Source organism: Pelmatolapia mariae, linkage group LG4 (genome assembly GCF_036321145.2).
Source record: "Pelmatolapia mariae isolate MD_Pm_ZW linkage group LG4, Pm_UMD_F_2, whole genome shotgun sequence".
In the NCBI taxonomy this organism is placed as follows: Eukaryota; Metazoa; Chordata; class Actinopteri; order Cichliformes; family Cichlidae; genus Pelmatolapia; species Pelmatolapia mariae.
This window is the reverse complement of record NC_086230.1, coordinates 10,442,496-10,459,569: the sequence shown is the minus strand read 5'-3', so window position 1 is coordinate 10,459,569 and position 17,074 is coordinate 10,442,496. Positions and strand designations below refer to the sequence as shown.

The 17,074-nt window shown below is 41.0% G+C and overlaps 1 protein-coding gene across 1 annotated transcript; it reads left to right on the top strand.

The window, feature by feature from the left end:
* Positions 1 to 479: 479 nt before the first annotated feature.
* zmp:0000000896 (caspase recruitment domain-containing protein 11) lies at positions 480 to 16,214 on the top strand. The gene is made up of 24 exons (XM_063470521.1): positions 480 to 617; positions 3,838 to 4,083; positions 5,256 to 5,393; positions 6,529 to 6,715; positions 7,434 to 7,572; positions 9,153 to 9,323; positions 9,436 to 9,555; positions 9,671 to 9,796; positions 9,914 to 10,093; positions 10,193 to 10,297; positions 10,690 to 10,726; positions 10,903 to 10,940; positions 11,029 to 11,117; positions 11,201 to 11,247; positions 11,381 to 11,501; positions 12,178 to 12,355; positions 12,506 to 12,629; positions 12,755 to 12,995; positions 13,204 to 13,273; positions 13,394 to 13,496; positions 13,613 to 13,771; positions 13,867 to 13,979; positions 14,798 to 14,913; positions 15,145 to 16,214. The coding sequence occupies exons 1-24, from the start codon at positions 611 to 613 to the stop codon at positions 15,350 to 15,352; spliced, it is 3,063 nt and encodes a 1,020-aa protein (XP_063326591.1). The 5' UTR covers positions 480 to 610; the 3' UTR covers positions 15,353 to 16,214.
* The last annotated feature ends 860 nt before the right edge of the window (positions 16,215 to 17,074 follow it).

The window sequence follows — 17,074 nt, the reverse complement described above, 5'->3', positions numbered from 1 at the left end:
ACCGTCTCCCCTGTAGTTTTAAAAGGTAGCAGGGTTTTTTTTTTTCTTTTACTCTTGTAGCACCTGGCGGATGAGTCAGTGTTAATGACTAGTGTTTTCTTTATGACAATTGTGTGGCAACTAACAATTTGACGCAGCAGTGAGAACCGAAGGTAGACTGTCTAATTTTTCCATCTGACAGCCGTGGAAAGTGTGAAATGCTGAGCTTATACGTGACAGCTGTGTGTGTGTGTGTGTGTGTGTGTGTGTGTGTGTGTGTGTGTGTGTGTGTGTGTGTGTGTGTGTGTGTGTGTGTGTGTGTGTGTGTGTGGACGAGCATTAGTTGAAAGCGCCATCTAGTGCCTCCGGCCTCTGCTACACTGACATCATACATCCCGGTAAAGTCCCGATAAGGAAATCCGCCGTGATTTGGAGAGGAGTGGGACTTTTCCCTCCTTCCTCTTGCCTGACAATTGGATGTTGTGGTTGAGGGTGGAGGAACTGGAGCAGAGTGCGCAAAGGTGTGCGAGCGTGTATCGTGCGCTCCTCGGCTCCGTTTGTGGACCTGACTGGGATGTAAAGACTTGATCGCAGTGCGGTTTACTGGGACTCAGATTCACAGGAGAAAATTATGAGTGGTAAGTCAACATTTAAGATTAAAGTAACAGATTTTTAGTCGCTGTTTAGCGTAATTTTTAGCTTGATTAGCTTGAACGGTGTTACTAGTAACAGGTTACCAGACTTTTCTAGCAATCATTAACCGAATAAACAGGTGTTACCGGGCAGCTGGAGTGTGCTCCTGTTACTGGTTTATTATCAGTGGTACGCTTTTATGTCTGATTTCTGTAAACAAGCATAACAACTGCTGAAGTAGTAATAGCTGCAGTGACAGTCTCTGCAAGTTTATTATTCTAATTATTTATTTATTTTTGATTTTTTAAGGCCAGTTTCTTGCAACAAAATAATTTCAGACCATGGTGATTTATGAACACTTCTAGTATATTTTTTGTCATTTCAAATACAAACTAGGGATTTTCCCAAAGTCCGACAGAGTCACTCCTTATTGCTTTATGTTTTAATTGGAAAACTGAAAATGGGTACAGCAGTTTAAAAAATATGCAAACATAAATGGAAATACAGTATAAGGCAAAAACGGAGTCTGTATAATTATAACATACTTGAAAGTCAATATTTGTTATGACCACCTTTAATCTTTTAGTCAGATTTCTTGACATTTCTTTAAGTAGTCTTCAGGAATAATTCTCCAGATTATTCCAGACTCAACAGTGTGTTTTTCTATCCATTTACACTTTTACTGTATTGGCAGTCTGTTTGGCATCATTTATTGTCGCCAAAAATAAAATTGTTTCTAATCAAATGCTTTCCAGATAGTACTCCACTATTCTGCATTCATAATTCTATCAGTTTAGGGAAGGACTGAGTCTCCACCGTGTTTTACTGATAGATTTATAAACTCACTTTTGTACCTCTTTCCTGATCTTCTCCAAACTTACAGACGATTAGCCAAAAATTTCTGACTTGGATACATCACTTCATAAGACCTGCTTTCATTGCAGTTCTTCTGTAATTTGGCTACCTCGGCCTTTATTCCCCTTCATTAAGAATGACTTTGTTACAGTAAGCCTTCTACTGAGATCATTTTTGGTTAGGCTTCAGCGGTCTGTTACAGTCCATGGATCAAAGGAAGGGCCAGTTGCATCTTTTAGGTCCTGTGTCGGGACTTTGCTGGATTTTTTAACAAAAGGACTTCCAGGTACTGTTCATCTGCTTTAAATGGTTTTGTAGGCCTGCCAGTTTTTCTTTTTTTATCTACTTCTGCAGTTTTTTATGGACACACTGCACACCACACACAGCACATACTGCCGAGATATCCCAAGTTTCCGGCTAATGGCTCTTTAGCTCTTTAGAGTAGTACTTTTGTTGGTGCAAAAGTACTACTCCTTGGCTGTCAGACTGTGTTGTCTTTTTGTCTTTGACATTTTTCATAGATTCGAAAAACAAATGGGAACAAATGATGTGGGACATGCTTCTAGTAAAAATGTGCCTCAAGATACAACTTTAAATTGGCTCTTTGCCAAATTTTCTTTTATCTGTAGACACAACAAACACTGTTTCATCATTCGAGCTAGCCTGAAAGCTTCGAAGGTCAGTGTTAAGCAGCTTAACAAACAAAAAATAATATTCCCCTGAAAATTGTCAGGTACAAACACTGGACTGAAAACAAGTGGGAAAAGCGGCCAAAGAAAGAAAGAAAAACTTTGAAAAAGCTTCAGAAAGCTTGAAGAAATATTGATCAAGACTGCTTTTTATATTTACAGGAAAGTCTGACTTCTTGAAAGCAAAATATAAAAAATCAGGGTTGACTCAAGACTTTTGCACTGTACAGAAGGGGTGGGGGTGTATTGCATTTCCAAAACAAACAATAAATGAAATTTACTGAAAGATATGGAGATGAACCCTTTGATAAACAGGTTTCAAGCATAATCTTCTCATTGAACCAAACAATATTTTATTTTATCTTATCAGTGTTACTGTGTACCGCTATTTTTATTTACTCTGAATATAAAACAGGTCTTTGGTTAGCAGTGCAGATGAACTACTTCCTACAGCTAATGACTATCCAGTATTTGTTTTCCTTGAGCGTAAGGAGTTGCTTCGTAATCCCATGAAAACAAAGCCTTGATAGACTGTTTATGGGTAATAGCAGAGATTCCAGATCACCCAAGCCTGCCTCAACCTGCCTGTTACCTCAGACTGCTCTGATCACCTGCACAGAGTGGCAGGAACTCACATTATCACTCAGGAATCAATATGGGAAAAAAAATCTCTCTTTTTTGTAATGGATCAGTTTGTTGACCTTCCTGGAAATATAAACCCCACTATATTTGCCCCACCAACAAAAATGACATATGTCTGCGATCCATGCAGCTTTTGGGGGCCTTACGGTATATTTTCGTACTTTATAGTTCACTGATAACTGAACCACCTCCCTTTATGTTGTCTCTTCTTTAATATGGAGGAATTCTGTGTGACGGTTTCTATTCACTTTCTCCCCTTGTCTCCTGAAGTGAATCAGGCTGAGAAAGCTTTTGTCTGTAGTCCCCTGGAGTGTTTGTTGATGTGCAATATGAGTCACACCTATGTTTGCATTCCTGTCCTCTGAGCCCATGATTCAGAGTCCTCCCCGCTACTTCAACAGCAGACCCTTTGCTCTACAACAATTTAACTACTTCTGATTTGTTATATTGAAGTTCCTGTTCACTTAAGTCATCAAATCAGTTTCTCTTTGTCTCTTTAGTCTTTTTTTGGAGACTCAGTTCCACAACAGACCTGTCAGACTGTTTTGTAGTGAGTAGACTCTTCTAAGTAAAGGAGCCCCATCTCATTTCCTCGCTATGCAGCAGATTAACCCAGTAATCCTACCAGGATTTATAGCCTTTCAGTGTTAGGCACAGTGAATTATGGCATGAAATTATATTAAACTTGCTCTCAAAAGGTTTTTGTTATTATTATCTGTTAAAAACAGATAGTTACTGTTTAGAAAGCGCATAAATGACACAAAGTTTGACCTACTTTGATGTTTGAAGGAATACAGATAAGAGGGGTCAGACAAAAACAAATTCACAAAGGAATTCTGCTTGGGAAAATATTTAGTCTGGGAGTGGACATAGGGCATGTCTGGAAATCTGGCTCGTAATGTTGAAGTGGGACATGAGCAAGGCCCAAGGCAACAAGCATATTTTCAGTAAATGGAAAAAAACATGAACTAAGGGACATTGTTTTATCTTTCCAGACCAGGCTCTTTCCTGAACTGATACGTTTTTTGGTCGTGTGCAGGTGTCACCGTCTGGATGGAGGAGGAGGACGACATCGCTCAGGAGGAACCACAAGCTTCTCCCTCGTGGTCAGAGGAGCGCTGCGAGGAGCTGTGGGACCGCGTGGAGGGAGTACGGCACAAGCTCACGCGCATCCTCAACCCGGCAAAACTCACGCCGTACCTGCGCCAGTGCAAGGTCATCGACGAGCAGGATGAAGATGAAGTGCTCAACTCCACGCAGTACCCCCTGCGCATTAGCAAGGCTGGTGAGAGGAAGAAGGGCTCGGCTGAAAAGTCAAATGAGTGATCAGCACCTACAGATTTATAGAGACATGAGGAAAAGATACTGTGTTACTGCTATGTTAGTTAGCACTATGATGCTTCAGAACGATACGAACATGCCATACCACAGGGGTTCAGAAGTACTGTAGCTTTCAACAGTGCACTCACCCAGCAAAACCATCAGCGCACATCCTCCGCAGTCAGTGCTACCCCCAATAACAAGATATGGGTCACATCCCACACTTCCTATAGTTTTCTTTCTTAATCCGCTTGTACAGACTTGTACTGCCACAGCTGAAAGTGCAGTAATCCAAGCTTTAGTCACAACCAGCAATGGTCTACTACAGTTCATGGGAGTGTAACGTAACACTGGGCCTTTCTCCGTTGCTCAGAGAAACCCAGATGTTGTAATTTGGCCTGCTCATTTGGCCCGTTAAATGATTGTAACTGAGATATAAATAAATACATTTAAAGTCTCAGTGCGAGCGACACCTTGAGGAAATAATTCATAGACTGTCATTTTCAGGTTTTCTTTAGAATCAAAGTGGCATCTGTGCTTCAGCATCGTTTCAATGGTGTCAGAGCACTGAAATTTAAGCAAACACGTGATTACTCATTTGACACTGAGCTGCAGTCTTAAAAGACTACAAGAAGTGGGCTCTTTCAAGAGGATAAACATTAGATGTGAATGTTTGTGTAACAGTTCATCAGTTAGAAACAGGAAAACTAAATAAATGCTCCAGTGAGAGAAAAAAGCAGGAACTCCAGGGCGAATCATTGCTAAGTCGAGGCAGGCAGAGAGAAGGATGAGGATAAAGATGAAAGGTATGTTGTAAATTAAGAGACACTGAAGGCAAACACCTGGTCCAACCCTCGGAGAATTTTGTTGTTTCAGTCTTTTATCATTGTCGTGTTTGAAATACCAACAGCATGTAACTACAGAGGTAATGACACATACATCAAAGAGGTAGCATTCTTGTGCTGAGACTCTTTAATCTGTTAGTTAAATGTGCTGCTTTACCCTAACCTGACCTTTTGTCATTGCACTTATCTTTCAGCATTGTCACTGTATAATGTCATGCAACGGAAAGTAAATTACTCAACACTTGCAGTGTTACTCACCTTATGTTTTCTGTTCCCTATTTGTCACAAAAAGGCCGTTTGCTGGACATCCTGCGCGGTCAGGGCCAGCGAGGTCTTCAGGCCTTCATGGAGTCACTGGAGTTTTACCATCCGGAGCAGTACACACAGCTGACCGGGCAACAGCCAACACACCGATGCTCCCTCATACTAGGTAAGCAGAGATTTTTTTGTGGATAGAAAGAAGAATGGCATAGTAGTGGGCCTTAACCATAAATTAACCTTAAATTAAAACCTTAAAGTAACTCAGGCTTAAGAAAAATCACCCAAAGCATTTACGTGACATGGAAAATGTTCCATGTATGGGCATATTCTAGAGTTCATGATGAACTTATACACTCAAATTACTGTGGGTGTGTTTTTTTAATGCATTTGAGCTTAATTCACTAGAAATTTAAAAACAACTGCTGTTTGTATGTTTGCATCTGAGTGTCTGTGAAGACTACTGAAGTATTTTGATGATTACATTTAAGGATTTAAGGTTTATATTTAGGCAGTACAATGGTTAGTCTGTCACGTCACAGTCATTCAGTCCCAAGTGTTAACCCACTGATGTTCTACCTGTGCCTGCATGGGTTCTCGGCGGGTACTCTGAGTTCCTCCCACAGTCCAAAAACATACACATTGGGCTGAATGATGATTCTAAACTTTGACTTTGAACTTTGAACTAATTTATGTCTATCTCTCTCTGTTAGCCCTGTGACAGACAGATGTACCTTACATCTAACCCCTATGGCAGCCAAGAACCTATCCCAGCTGTCATAGGGGTTCTCACAGTGGTGCTGTGAGAACCCCTATGACAGGATAATAACATCGATGGATGAATACACTCATTTTCGCATAATTCAGCTCCGGACTGCAAAAACTAGCCTAGCCCAAAGTGCGATGAGTTCTTCTTTACTGACAAGCAAATTAAAGCCAAGACATTTAAACTTATGTGAATCTTAACCGCAAACACATCTGATTTACTTTCATTGCTGACCAACAGAAATAGTTAGCAAATAACTGGAACATAAGCGCTTTCTTTGAAAGTGAGCATATGATTATTTGACAAAGCTATTATGTTGCCCAAGAGTAGAGAAAAGAATGAACACATTTGCACATTTGGCATTAATGTTCTCTTGCGTGCCATTTACTGACGACTACAACACATAAACATCTATTTGTCCTTTCTCCCCACACATTAAAGTCAGTTTCTCTGGCTCACAATTCAGTTTACAATTTCCATTGATTCACAATACCCTCCTTCCATGATAATGACCTCCACGTGTGACTCTCTTTCTACACAGATGAGGAAGGTCCAGAGGGTTTGACTCAGTTTCTGCTGCTGGAGGTGCGTAAACTGAGGGAGCAGCTTCGAAACAGCCGCATGTGTGAACGCCGCCTGTCTCAGCGCTGCCGGATGGCGGAGGAGGAGCGAAGCCGCGCTGAGCGTAAAGCTCAGGACTTACGCCATGACAAACTACAGCTGGAAAGGTTTGGGCTTTTCTAGTTTCCAGTTTCTTCCTTTAAAGCTTTTCTGTCAGAGAATCAAATATGTCATAGAAACCTATAAATTCACCCCTTTACAAGGTGACATTAATAATCCACAAAGGCTGTCAGAGCTACAGCAGTCAGGGCACCATTGTTCCCTCCTACTTTCCTTCTACTTTATATCCCAGTGAGAAGAAACCTGATGTGCTGCTACAGTGTTGGCTCCAGAATGTGTTTCTCTGTCATTAAACAACTTTTGAATAATAAAAAAAACACTTTTAAGAACATTTCATGTTGCTTTCTTCAAACTGTTTTACTCTCATTCTGCAGAAATCATTTTAAACACTGAGAAAAACATAAAAAAAATAAACATGTTGGTTGTGGTGGCATCTTCCTCTGACACACCAACTCTCCGCGAGACTTCCTCCACTACATCTATGAACTTCCTCTGTGGACTTCCTCTTGTCCTGCAGCCTGGCACCTCCAGCCTCATGTCTCTGACTTTGTCTTTGCACCACTTAATCTGGTCTGTCCCCCTGATGTTCATTTCTAATCTTGTCCATCCTGCTCACTCCCAATTCAAATCTCAACATCTTCACCTCTGCTAATTCCAGAGTTATCTAAAATTGTTGAGCCACGAAAATTCATCTTTACATTTGTAGAAAAACGAGTTGGTAACAAAAAGTGAAAATGTGTGATCTGGATGGTTTGTGATCTCAAGGCTGCGTCAAGACTGGGAGTTAGCCAGTCGAGAGCTGGGAAAGCTGAAAGACCGACACCTGGAGCAGGCTGTGAAGTACTCCAGGGCCTTGGAGGATCAAGGCAAAGCCTCGACCAGAGAGAGAGAACTGCTGAGTCAGGTCAGTTGGTTTGGGTGAAAGAAAAATATATTTTTATATTAATGTTAGTTCTCTTGCATTTTGCATCTGTTTGATTTCACTTTTAAGCTGCTGTTTTAGGTGCTCCATGTCAGCCAGAAAGAGCTTTGTTTGCTTTGATACGACTTTGATATGGCTTGCTGCCATGTATATAACAGAAACAAGCGCTGTTCTCGGAAGTTATGTGATGTCTGAAGGCATAAAAAAGGGAGCAAATAAAAGCACCTGAGGCAACGAAACTTCTTTGGATTGCACGCAGCAAAAGAGATAAATGAAGCGGCTCGAGCCAGCGGGGGCAGATGTTATCAGCCACACCAGGATTTGTTACAACATGTTGACAGAACCACTGAGGAATGAACCAGCTGGCTGTAAAAATAAGGCAATATTAATAGCAGCAAGTCAGTGTATGATCTACAGTCTATCTATGATCTTTAAAATCCTATATTTTTATTAGAATAGTTTGAAATCATCATTATTCAGCCCTGGGTTTTTTCTTATTATTTTAAGTCCAAAATGGCAAAACCAAGAGAGGTTCACCCACGCTAGGCCTTCCTGTCATCTTCTGAAGAGCCACAGTGGACCAGTTGACACCCAGCCCCAGTCCCAGCCTTCTGAATTCAGGTTACTGAAAGATTTTCACAGAAACGTAAACAATGAAAGAAGCAACTTGTGGAATTCTCTTTTGTTTTTGCGTTTAAATGTTCCACCTTAAAGCTTTAAGCTCATTTCCAGCTGTTTACTGAAAGTCATTCTTATCCCATAGTGGGATCTTTTTGCCAGCGGCTGCTGTCTACTGTCTAAAACAAGCCATTTAAGGTTTCTCTCCTTTGAAGGCCACACTCCATTTAAGCCACTTTACTTCTGTTTGCTGTCCCTCGTAAACACAGAGTTTGTTTAGCGGTGGGTGGGGCTTCAGTGCTCCCAGCCTGATCGGTGTGACCATATTAGGGATGCCCGCTTTGACCGACATCATGCTGACCTAAAAGCAGAAACGACTATTTTAAGAACCAAGTGGTTAGAGCGTTTCAGTGACATCATTTCCTTTTTAATTTTTTTTTATTCTCAGTTAGGTCACACCATTATCTATTTCACTTCCTGTCTGTGAGTTTTCCATCCTTGGTGGCTAGATGCCCCACCCTTTTGTTCTTGATGCCTGTTTTTAATTAGCCAATCACCCTGCCTCATATACATACCTCCACCTTTGCACTGATAATATCATCTTGCATTATATTCATTTTGTCTTCTTTGTGACTTTCCTTGGGTCTCACCTTTTGAACTGGTTGTGGATTACGAGTGTAACAAGTCCCCTTAATGGATAATACTTGTAGACTTAGAGATACTGCTGTCAGTGGGACCTTTGTGTTATTGTTCACATATTTGCCTGAAAAACAAAAGATCCCTGGTTCAATATCAGGGGGAAAAACATTTGTAGCTACCTGCTGTGGTAACCCACTGTCAATAAAGGAGCAGCTGTTATTAGCTCCTGATATTAATATATCAAAGAGTCCCACACTAGCAGGTTATTGATATGCTTATTATTTGCTTGTTCTTCATACATGCAGGTAGAGGAGCTTAAGTCCAGGCTGGCAGCAGCAGAGAAACAAACAAGTGCTGCCCCTGATGCCTCTAAAGCTGTAAATGGTTCTACACCTGCTCTACCAGAAAACCTGCCTAAGAAAACTGAGAGCACAGGAAGTCAGATGAGGAGCTCGATCCCACCCACTGGAGTCGTTGTATGTTTTTGATTGCACATTGTGTGTCATCTGAAATCATGTTTTTTAAGCTGTTATCATTCTTTGTTGTATTTTTTTTTATCTGTGTTCATTTTGTTTTGGTTCACCTCAGGCTCTGATGGATATCCTGAAGCAGGACCGCAGGGAGGCTGCCGAGCAGAGACAGGAGTTCTGCGATATCATCACCAAACTACAGAGCGAGCTCCAAAACACTGAAGAGCAAAGGGACAAGGTGAGAGGTTGTCTGCCATCATATTATATAATACATTATAACATTATAATGACCTTTTCCTTCATGATACCTTCTTTTCCACTGTAAACACTTCTTTTCTGGACTGTGCTTGCAGTTGGAGTCTCAGTGCGAACAGCTACAGCTGAAGGTGAGGACTCTCCAGCTGGACTGGGAGACAGAGCAGAAGAGGAGTGTGTCCTATTTCAACCAAATCATGGAGCTGGAAAAGGAGAGAGACCAGGTTAGTGAGAGCACACTGTCTAACCATAAAGAGTTCATCAGTCACTTTAGCTGCTCTGGCTAATTCTCACACATTGCCAAACTCTTCATTTCTGTGTTTCTGTCCCCTCGTCTCAAGGCCCTTCGCAGTCGAGACAGCCTGCAGCTGGAGTACACCGACTGTCTGCTGGATAAGAACCGTCTGCGTAAACGCATTGCTGAGCTGCAGGCCAACCTGGAGCAGCAGCAGAGAGAGCTGGAGAAAGAGAGGGACAGGAGCCAGGAGAAAATGGAGCCAAACAGCTCCTGCCTGCACTGTGTGAGTTCAAACGCTAAGTCATGAAGGCAGCAGTCACCTTCCCCTGCCTTCTACAGAAACTTTTTAATGCAAGTGTTGTCCTCCTTCTCTGCCCCCCAGTCCCACCTGTCTCTTTGTAGTGAGGAACAGTGCTTTGGCCCCTGCTGTTCCCCCGGCCTGGATCTGAGCCCGCAGCCTAGAAGAACCAATCTGTTACTAAGAAAGGTCAGTGCTGGGGTTAATACCAGTTGTTTAGTTATTATGATGAGAATCGGAATAACAACAGAATCACAACTGCCCTGTTTGATTAAATTAAGATCAGAGGGAATCGAATCAGGCGTTACTGACCTAACTGCTGTGTAATCGCCACTTAATTTTATATCATAGGAATTCCCACAGGATAAAAACTTGTTTTTTCATGCTGTTAGTGTGCTATGCAGAGAATGTATCTTTCTGACTGAAACATTTCATTGCAGCTAGACAAGGCAAGGGGCTCTATTATGATCAGGAAATGTTGCAATGCATTCTTGTGCAACTCCTTGCATGTTAGTGCCTGTACCTTACATCTCATTATCTGTGAGCTCATACTCTATTGAGTCATCTTTTCTGTGTCACAGGTGCCCTCTAGTGGCCCAGCCAATGAAAACTCAGAGGGTAAGTCGACCACACTGGCAGCTGGATGATGCTTATCTAGTGTTTCTTTGTGCAATCCTTTTGCTTTTGTACTTTTCATTTACACAAAGTAGGAAGGTCGGTGGGGAATTTCATCACCTCTCACAAATAAGTGTTTTAGGTTAAAGTAAACGGGGTGTTTTTCTGCTGATTCACAGATTCTGGTTCAAACTCAGAGGAGAACCTCTTGCTGTCAGTGAGTATCAAAGCCCTGCTCTTAATAAAAGTAAAAGAATAGAAGATTCTAAAGATCTGCATCTTTATGATTACCTCCTCACCCTCAGACAGAAACCAATGAAAAGGAAATAAACCGCCTTTCCACATTCCCCTTTCCTCCTTGCATGAACTCCATCAACCGTCGAGTCAACACAGAGTGAGTTCATATATTTTTCACCCTGCAATTTTCCCCGTTATTCTCACGTTGATGACCATTTTCCTCGTGTTGCTTCCACAAAGGTTTGACTTGGACTCATGGGGCAGTGATGAGAATGACAACATTCCAGGTACATTTGACTCTTTGCATTTACAACCAGCACAATCTTTTTTTTTTCAATCAGTGTGTTGGTGATTAATCATGTTCAATCTAATAATAACAAAAATGTAAGTGTACATTAAAAGGCTCTCTGGTGTTTTCAGGTGAGCAGAGCGAGCCTTCTTTGTCAGATTCGTGGAGCTCCTTGCAGTCTCATTTCTTCCCCCCTGACCTGGTCAACCTGCCCACAGTCTCTGCACAGCAGCCCAGTCCCAAAGTGCCCAGGTACAAACTTACAGCTTTGATATCTGTCACTGAAACCAGTAAAAGCTCTGTTAAACTGTAATTTTTCCTCCTTAATTACAAGTAATATTAATTTCTGCAGTGCAATCTCTTAATCTTCATAGGTGAGAATGATGGTCCTAAAAGGTCCTAACATTAACATTAGTATAGAAGAGCAACAACATTTCTTTTGTCAGAGGTATGTTGTGGGTATTGGGCCACAGACCATTACATAACTCAAAAATAACTTTATTTATTGTAAACAAACAGGCGAGAACAAACCAACTGAGCTAAGACAAAAAAAGGAAGCGCAGATGTCAATCTACAGCTTCAAAAGAAAAAATCTTTTCAGCACACAAAGTAAAATTTTAAAATTTAAACAATCAAAGAAAAAAACTTCATGGTTTAAATGTTTAGATGTCTTTAAAATGTATCTGGTTTGTCCTTCATTTTATTTTCTCCTGGTGGATTATTATTATTATTATTATTATTTGGGTATTAAAAAATGGAGTTCATTAAATAATTACTGTATGATAAAAATGTAAACAGTTTTGAATGTGATTAATATTATATAAGTGCAATTTTTTGTCATAGTGTACAACATAATGTAAAGAGCACAAAAGTGGCACCAAAGCAAAGTGAATGCCGTCACAGACTAATGTTATGTCATCTCTCTCAGGAACCTACACTGCTCACCATCTCCAAGTCCCCCAACCTCTCCAAAGCACGGGAGAGCAAGTCTTGCCGATGACATCACCATCATTGGAGGAAGCCAAACAGGGATATTTGTCAGCCATGTGAGAGCAGGTTCCCCAGCTGAACAATGTGGACTGAAGGAGGGCAGTGAGCTGCTGGAGGTGGGCGTCTGCATATGCGATTAAATCATATATGAGCACTTTTAATGTGTGCATGTGGAAATACGTGTCCCACAAGGACAAGTGTGTCCTTATGCTTCTATGAAAATGAGGCTGTAGAATGACATGCAGTTTTTGTCCTGTTGTTTTTAGCTGGAGCAAGTCCTGTTTGGTGGGGGGAGTGTGCTGCTGAGTCAGTGCACTGCTGAGGTGGCCCACTTTTCTCTGCAGTGGTGGACCGATCCGTCAACACTTAAATTCCAGAGCAACCCAGAGGGTGAGTCTGTTACTTCAGAGGTTTGAAAAATTCATATGAGGTCGGTCAGTCTGCTCTTGAAATCTCCCCTCGTGGTGCAGAAAGGTGACGCTAAGGTGCCCCCTCTCATGCTTTCTCATCCTCAGGGTACTCAAACCTGTCCTCGCAGGTTTCATCGCCAACTTTTTTTGGTGCCGACTCTTTCTATGTGCGTGTTAATCTCAGCATGGAGCCTCATGGTGACCCGCCATCTTTGGGTGTTTCTTGTGATGACATTATACATGTCACAGATACAAGGTACAATGGAAAATACCAATGGCGCTGCTCCCTGGTGGACCCGAGCACAGCCAAGCATTTGCAGACAGGATCCATGCCCAACTACAACCGGTATGTCAGTCAGACTTTGACATGACTTTGCTTTATTGTTATTTTAAAGGCACAATTCAGTCCCGAAAGTTCCACAAGTGTTATTTAGTTCAAGTACATATAAGAGAAGGTAGATATATTTACAAAACTGGCGAATAAATTTAGACTGATAACAAAATAGCTGTGTGACTAGTGTAAATTACTAAGAATATATCGACTTCTCTTTCAGGGCTCAACAGTTGTTACTCATAAGGTTACGAAAAATGTCAGTGGAGCAAAAGGACTCTAAGAAGAAGATGGTAAGTTGATGCATATTTAAATTACATGATCAGCATGCACAACGGCTGTGGTTATAAGTGCCTTATATTACAGTTTTTGCCCGTTTTCTCATTGGAAGATGTATATTTTTCTTTGCGTAGTTCTTAAAGAAAACATCAGGCCGTGTACGACTGGTCAAAGCGGTGGATCCAAACTGCCGTGGGATTGGTTCCACACAGCAGGTCCTTTACACGCTCGGCAAACGTAAGTTGAAGCCCTGTCGCTCCCTCAATGAAATAGCATGTTTGTGTCATAAATGACTTGTTTGTGTATGTGCACACTTTGTGTTAATGTCTTTGTACTTGTTTTTGCCATGTCAGGCCATGAGGACCACTTAATCCCTTACAGTTTAGTACAGTCAGTGCAGGTTCAGACCAAGCGGCCAGTCATCTTCTCACCGTCTCTGCTGTCCCGTGGTCTGATAGAGAGGCTCCTGCAACCAGCACAGTCTGGATTAAAGTTTAACACCTGCCAGCCAGGTATCTGCACAACACACAGACCTATCCACTCACAGTGACCCAACAGTGCACAAAGTTTGGTGCTGATTTGTTGATCGTACATTAAATATTTTCAGAGCCCATTCCAGCTTCAGAGAGACAAGACAAGAGAATATTCTTGTTGGATTCTTGCAGTCCAGAGAAGGCCCTTGGCATAAGGCTGCAGTCAATACAGGATGTCATCAGCCAGGTAAGGTCAGCAGTGTTTTCTGGGGGTGTAGTTTTCAAAAAGAAGCTTTTGCTTTGCCAGACAAAAATGCAAAAATGTCACCACATTTTGCTTTACAACCATCCTACTAAATGTCTTCCTCAAGGAGAAGGAAGAATGCTGTTTTTAGGAAGATTAAGTAACCAATAAAAGTCAATTACCGACAATCGTGGGGAGAAATTTCCACAGGACTCTGAAATCCTGTAAAAAAAACTAGGTCCACCCTTACTGCTTCCATAATTAAGAATTAAGAGGAAATTTAGAGAAATTAAGAGGGTAAGGAGCAGCCAGGAGCTGCTAATCAAATCCACTTGATTAATTGATCATCAGCAAGTGTGAACACCTCTATAAAAGGAGACGTTTTGGCAGTTTGCTGCTCCTGAACATGCAAGTGTGAGGGTTGAACTTTGTTAAGACAAAACCACAGTCGTCCCAAGGTCGGATCGTGCAATGATCAGAGAAACTGCAAAAAAAAAAAAAATTTAAATCCCAGGTGCTAAATCTCAGACTCACCTGGCCTCAGTTAGCATGTTAAATGTTAAAGTTCATGAGAGCATGATTTAAAAAAGACTAAACAAGGATGGCTTGTTGTAACCACATGACTTTTGGATCAATGTCCACCGGATGGATTAGACCAAAGCGGAGATGTTTGGTCATAATGGAAGGCACCACGTTTGTAGAAAACCAAACACAGCAAGTTTTGCAATGGCCCAGGCAAAGTCCTGACCCAACCTGATGGAAATGGTGTGTTGGGACCTTAAGCGAGCTGTAGATAAACAGATGCCATCTCTTTGTCTCAGGATAAACACTGTCTGCTCGAGCTGGGCTTGTCCAGTGTTGAAGGCTTATTGAGACTTGGGATTTACCCCATCGTCATCCATATTCGCCCCAAGAACAAAAAACACAAGAAGCTGAGGTAAGTGCACACACAGACAGTTTTCAGTTCAGTGCTACAGTAAGTTCTGGTCTCACCATAGCAGCACTACTGTACTTTATCCAAGCTTTGTATGTATTTAATGGCAATCCACTTTGTGGAGTAAGGAGCGTTTAACTACTCTAAAGTGATTATTTCTTTCCTTGAAATACATATATTTGAAAAAGTCATGTCTTAGATACTCGGTGATTCTTTATCCATCGCTTGAAACAGAAAGTTTTTTCCACGTTGTGGGGAGGACAGTGTGATGGAGGAGCTGTGCCACGCAGAGGAGCTGCAGCTGGAGACACTGCCCATGCTTTACTACACCCTGGAGCCCAACACCTGGAGCTGCACTGATGAGCTGCTGGCTGCTTTACGTACCACCATCAACAGCCAGCAGAGGGCGATGGTCTGGGTTGAACTGGATAGGCTGCAGTAGAAGAGAGAGAGAGAGAATGTGTGTGGTACCACGTATTCACTAGTGCATGTGCCAGTATCTACTAAGAATTTCAAAGGAGCCCACACTAGGCTTGTGTACATACATTTTAACATAATTTTTGAAATTCTCATAATTATAGGTCTCTATAATAGCCAAGCTGGACTGGCTAGAATAAATAAATAAAACTGCAACTAATTTAAGCCGCACAAGGAAGGTACATGTAAGTACAAATGTACTTACCTCATTAAAACTGCAATCTTCCCTTCAACTTACCACACTTAAGGTTTTATTATTATACTTCTGTACTTCAAAACTATATTCAATAACACAAGGAGCCTAGTTTTTGGTATTTAGGCCACGGGTCATTTAATTATGTTTTGAGTGAAAAGCTGAAGCTGTGAGAATATTAAGTGTGACAGATGTTGTAGGTTAAGGGAACTGAAGCTTTTTTTTCATACAATGTTATCTATACATTACATATCTAGGCCAGTGTTTGTTTGGACAGTTACATTTTATGTCAGCCTGTTTTCTTCAGCTTTTTTCATTTGAAGTGAAATAATGAACGCTCCATTAAGGTGTCGAGTTTAGACAGAGTGGATTCATTATTGTATTTCAATCTGAATGTACTGCAAACTGAACTGAATGCAAAGCAAAGAGCCTGAAACAATAGGTTTAGCTGCTCAAATGTCCTCTAGCATGGACACTAAACAACTATACATATCATATTTAAGTGTTAAACAATGTGACTTTATGTGAACACATTTTAAAACACAAACTGTGCATTTTTTGATCATTTTAAGTGGATTGTTTTTGACTAGTCGGGGAGTACTGCATTTCTCTGCTATAGTGTACTCTTTTTAACTGCTATTTGTATCCATTTAAAAAAATAAATGACTTAAATTTCACTCATGTCTAAAGTGATTTGCTTTTTCTTTAATTATTGAAATGCTGATATATATATCTATATATATATATATATATAGATATATATATATATATATATATACACACAACAGTGTGAAACAAATGTAGACAAAGTAATAGAAAGTAAAGGCAGACATTTACATTTTAATTTCTACTCCAATACATATATACGATGCCATTAAATGTGACATAATACAGTGTGCAAAGTGGTGATAGCGTGGTCAGCACTGTGGGCTCACAGCAAGACGATCCTGGGTTTTAACCCTGCTGGGGGATCTTTCTGTGTTGAGTTTGTTGACCGTAGGTGTGAATCTGAGCAGTAATGGTTACCTAGAGCTGGTAACATGTGCTATAGAACAGATGTGATTTAAGCTCCAGGCCTCATCCTGAATTCGATGAGTGTAAGAAAATGGATGGATGGGTTGATGGATAAATGCAGTGTGTCATAGTGTTAAACATTTCAATGTATAGCTCACGGGAATAAGAAAATTCAGTACAAGCTCCAAATAGTACCATATCCTGTACAATATCCTATTACAGTATTAATTAAGTAATTATTAAATACTTACAGATGAGCACATTTATTATTTTATCTAAACTAATTAAATGTCAAACATGGAAAAGGGGGTGGGAGGCGCTTGCTGTGTTGTGTTTTGTTTTTTCAGCACATTTGTTTACTTATTTATGCATGACGTCATGTTCCAGAGTTATCATGTTCCAGAGTTAAAGCGCCCTCTGGTGGACAGTGTAGGCGCGAGCACTGCTCCTCCTCCCCTCTCTGATCAACAACGAGCCTGG

Coding starts and splice junctions, on each gene's coding strand:
- zmp:0000000896 (XM_063470521.1), top strand. Junction 5,394..6,528: donor CCGATGCTCCCTCATACTAG/GTAAGCAGAGAT, acceptor CTTTCTACACAG/ATGAGGAAGGTCCAGAGGGT. Junction 7,573..9,152: donor AGAGAGAACTGCTGAGTCAG/GTCAGTTGGTTT, acceptor TCATACATGCAG/GTAGAGGAGCTTAAGTCCAG.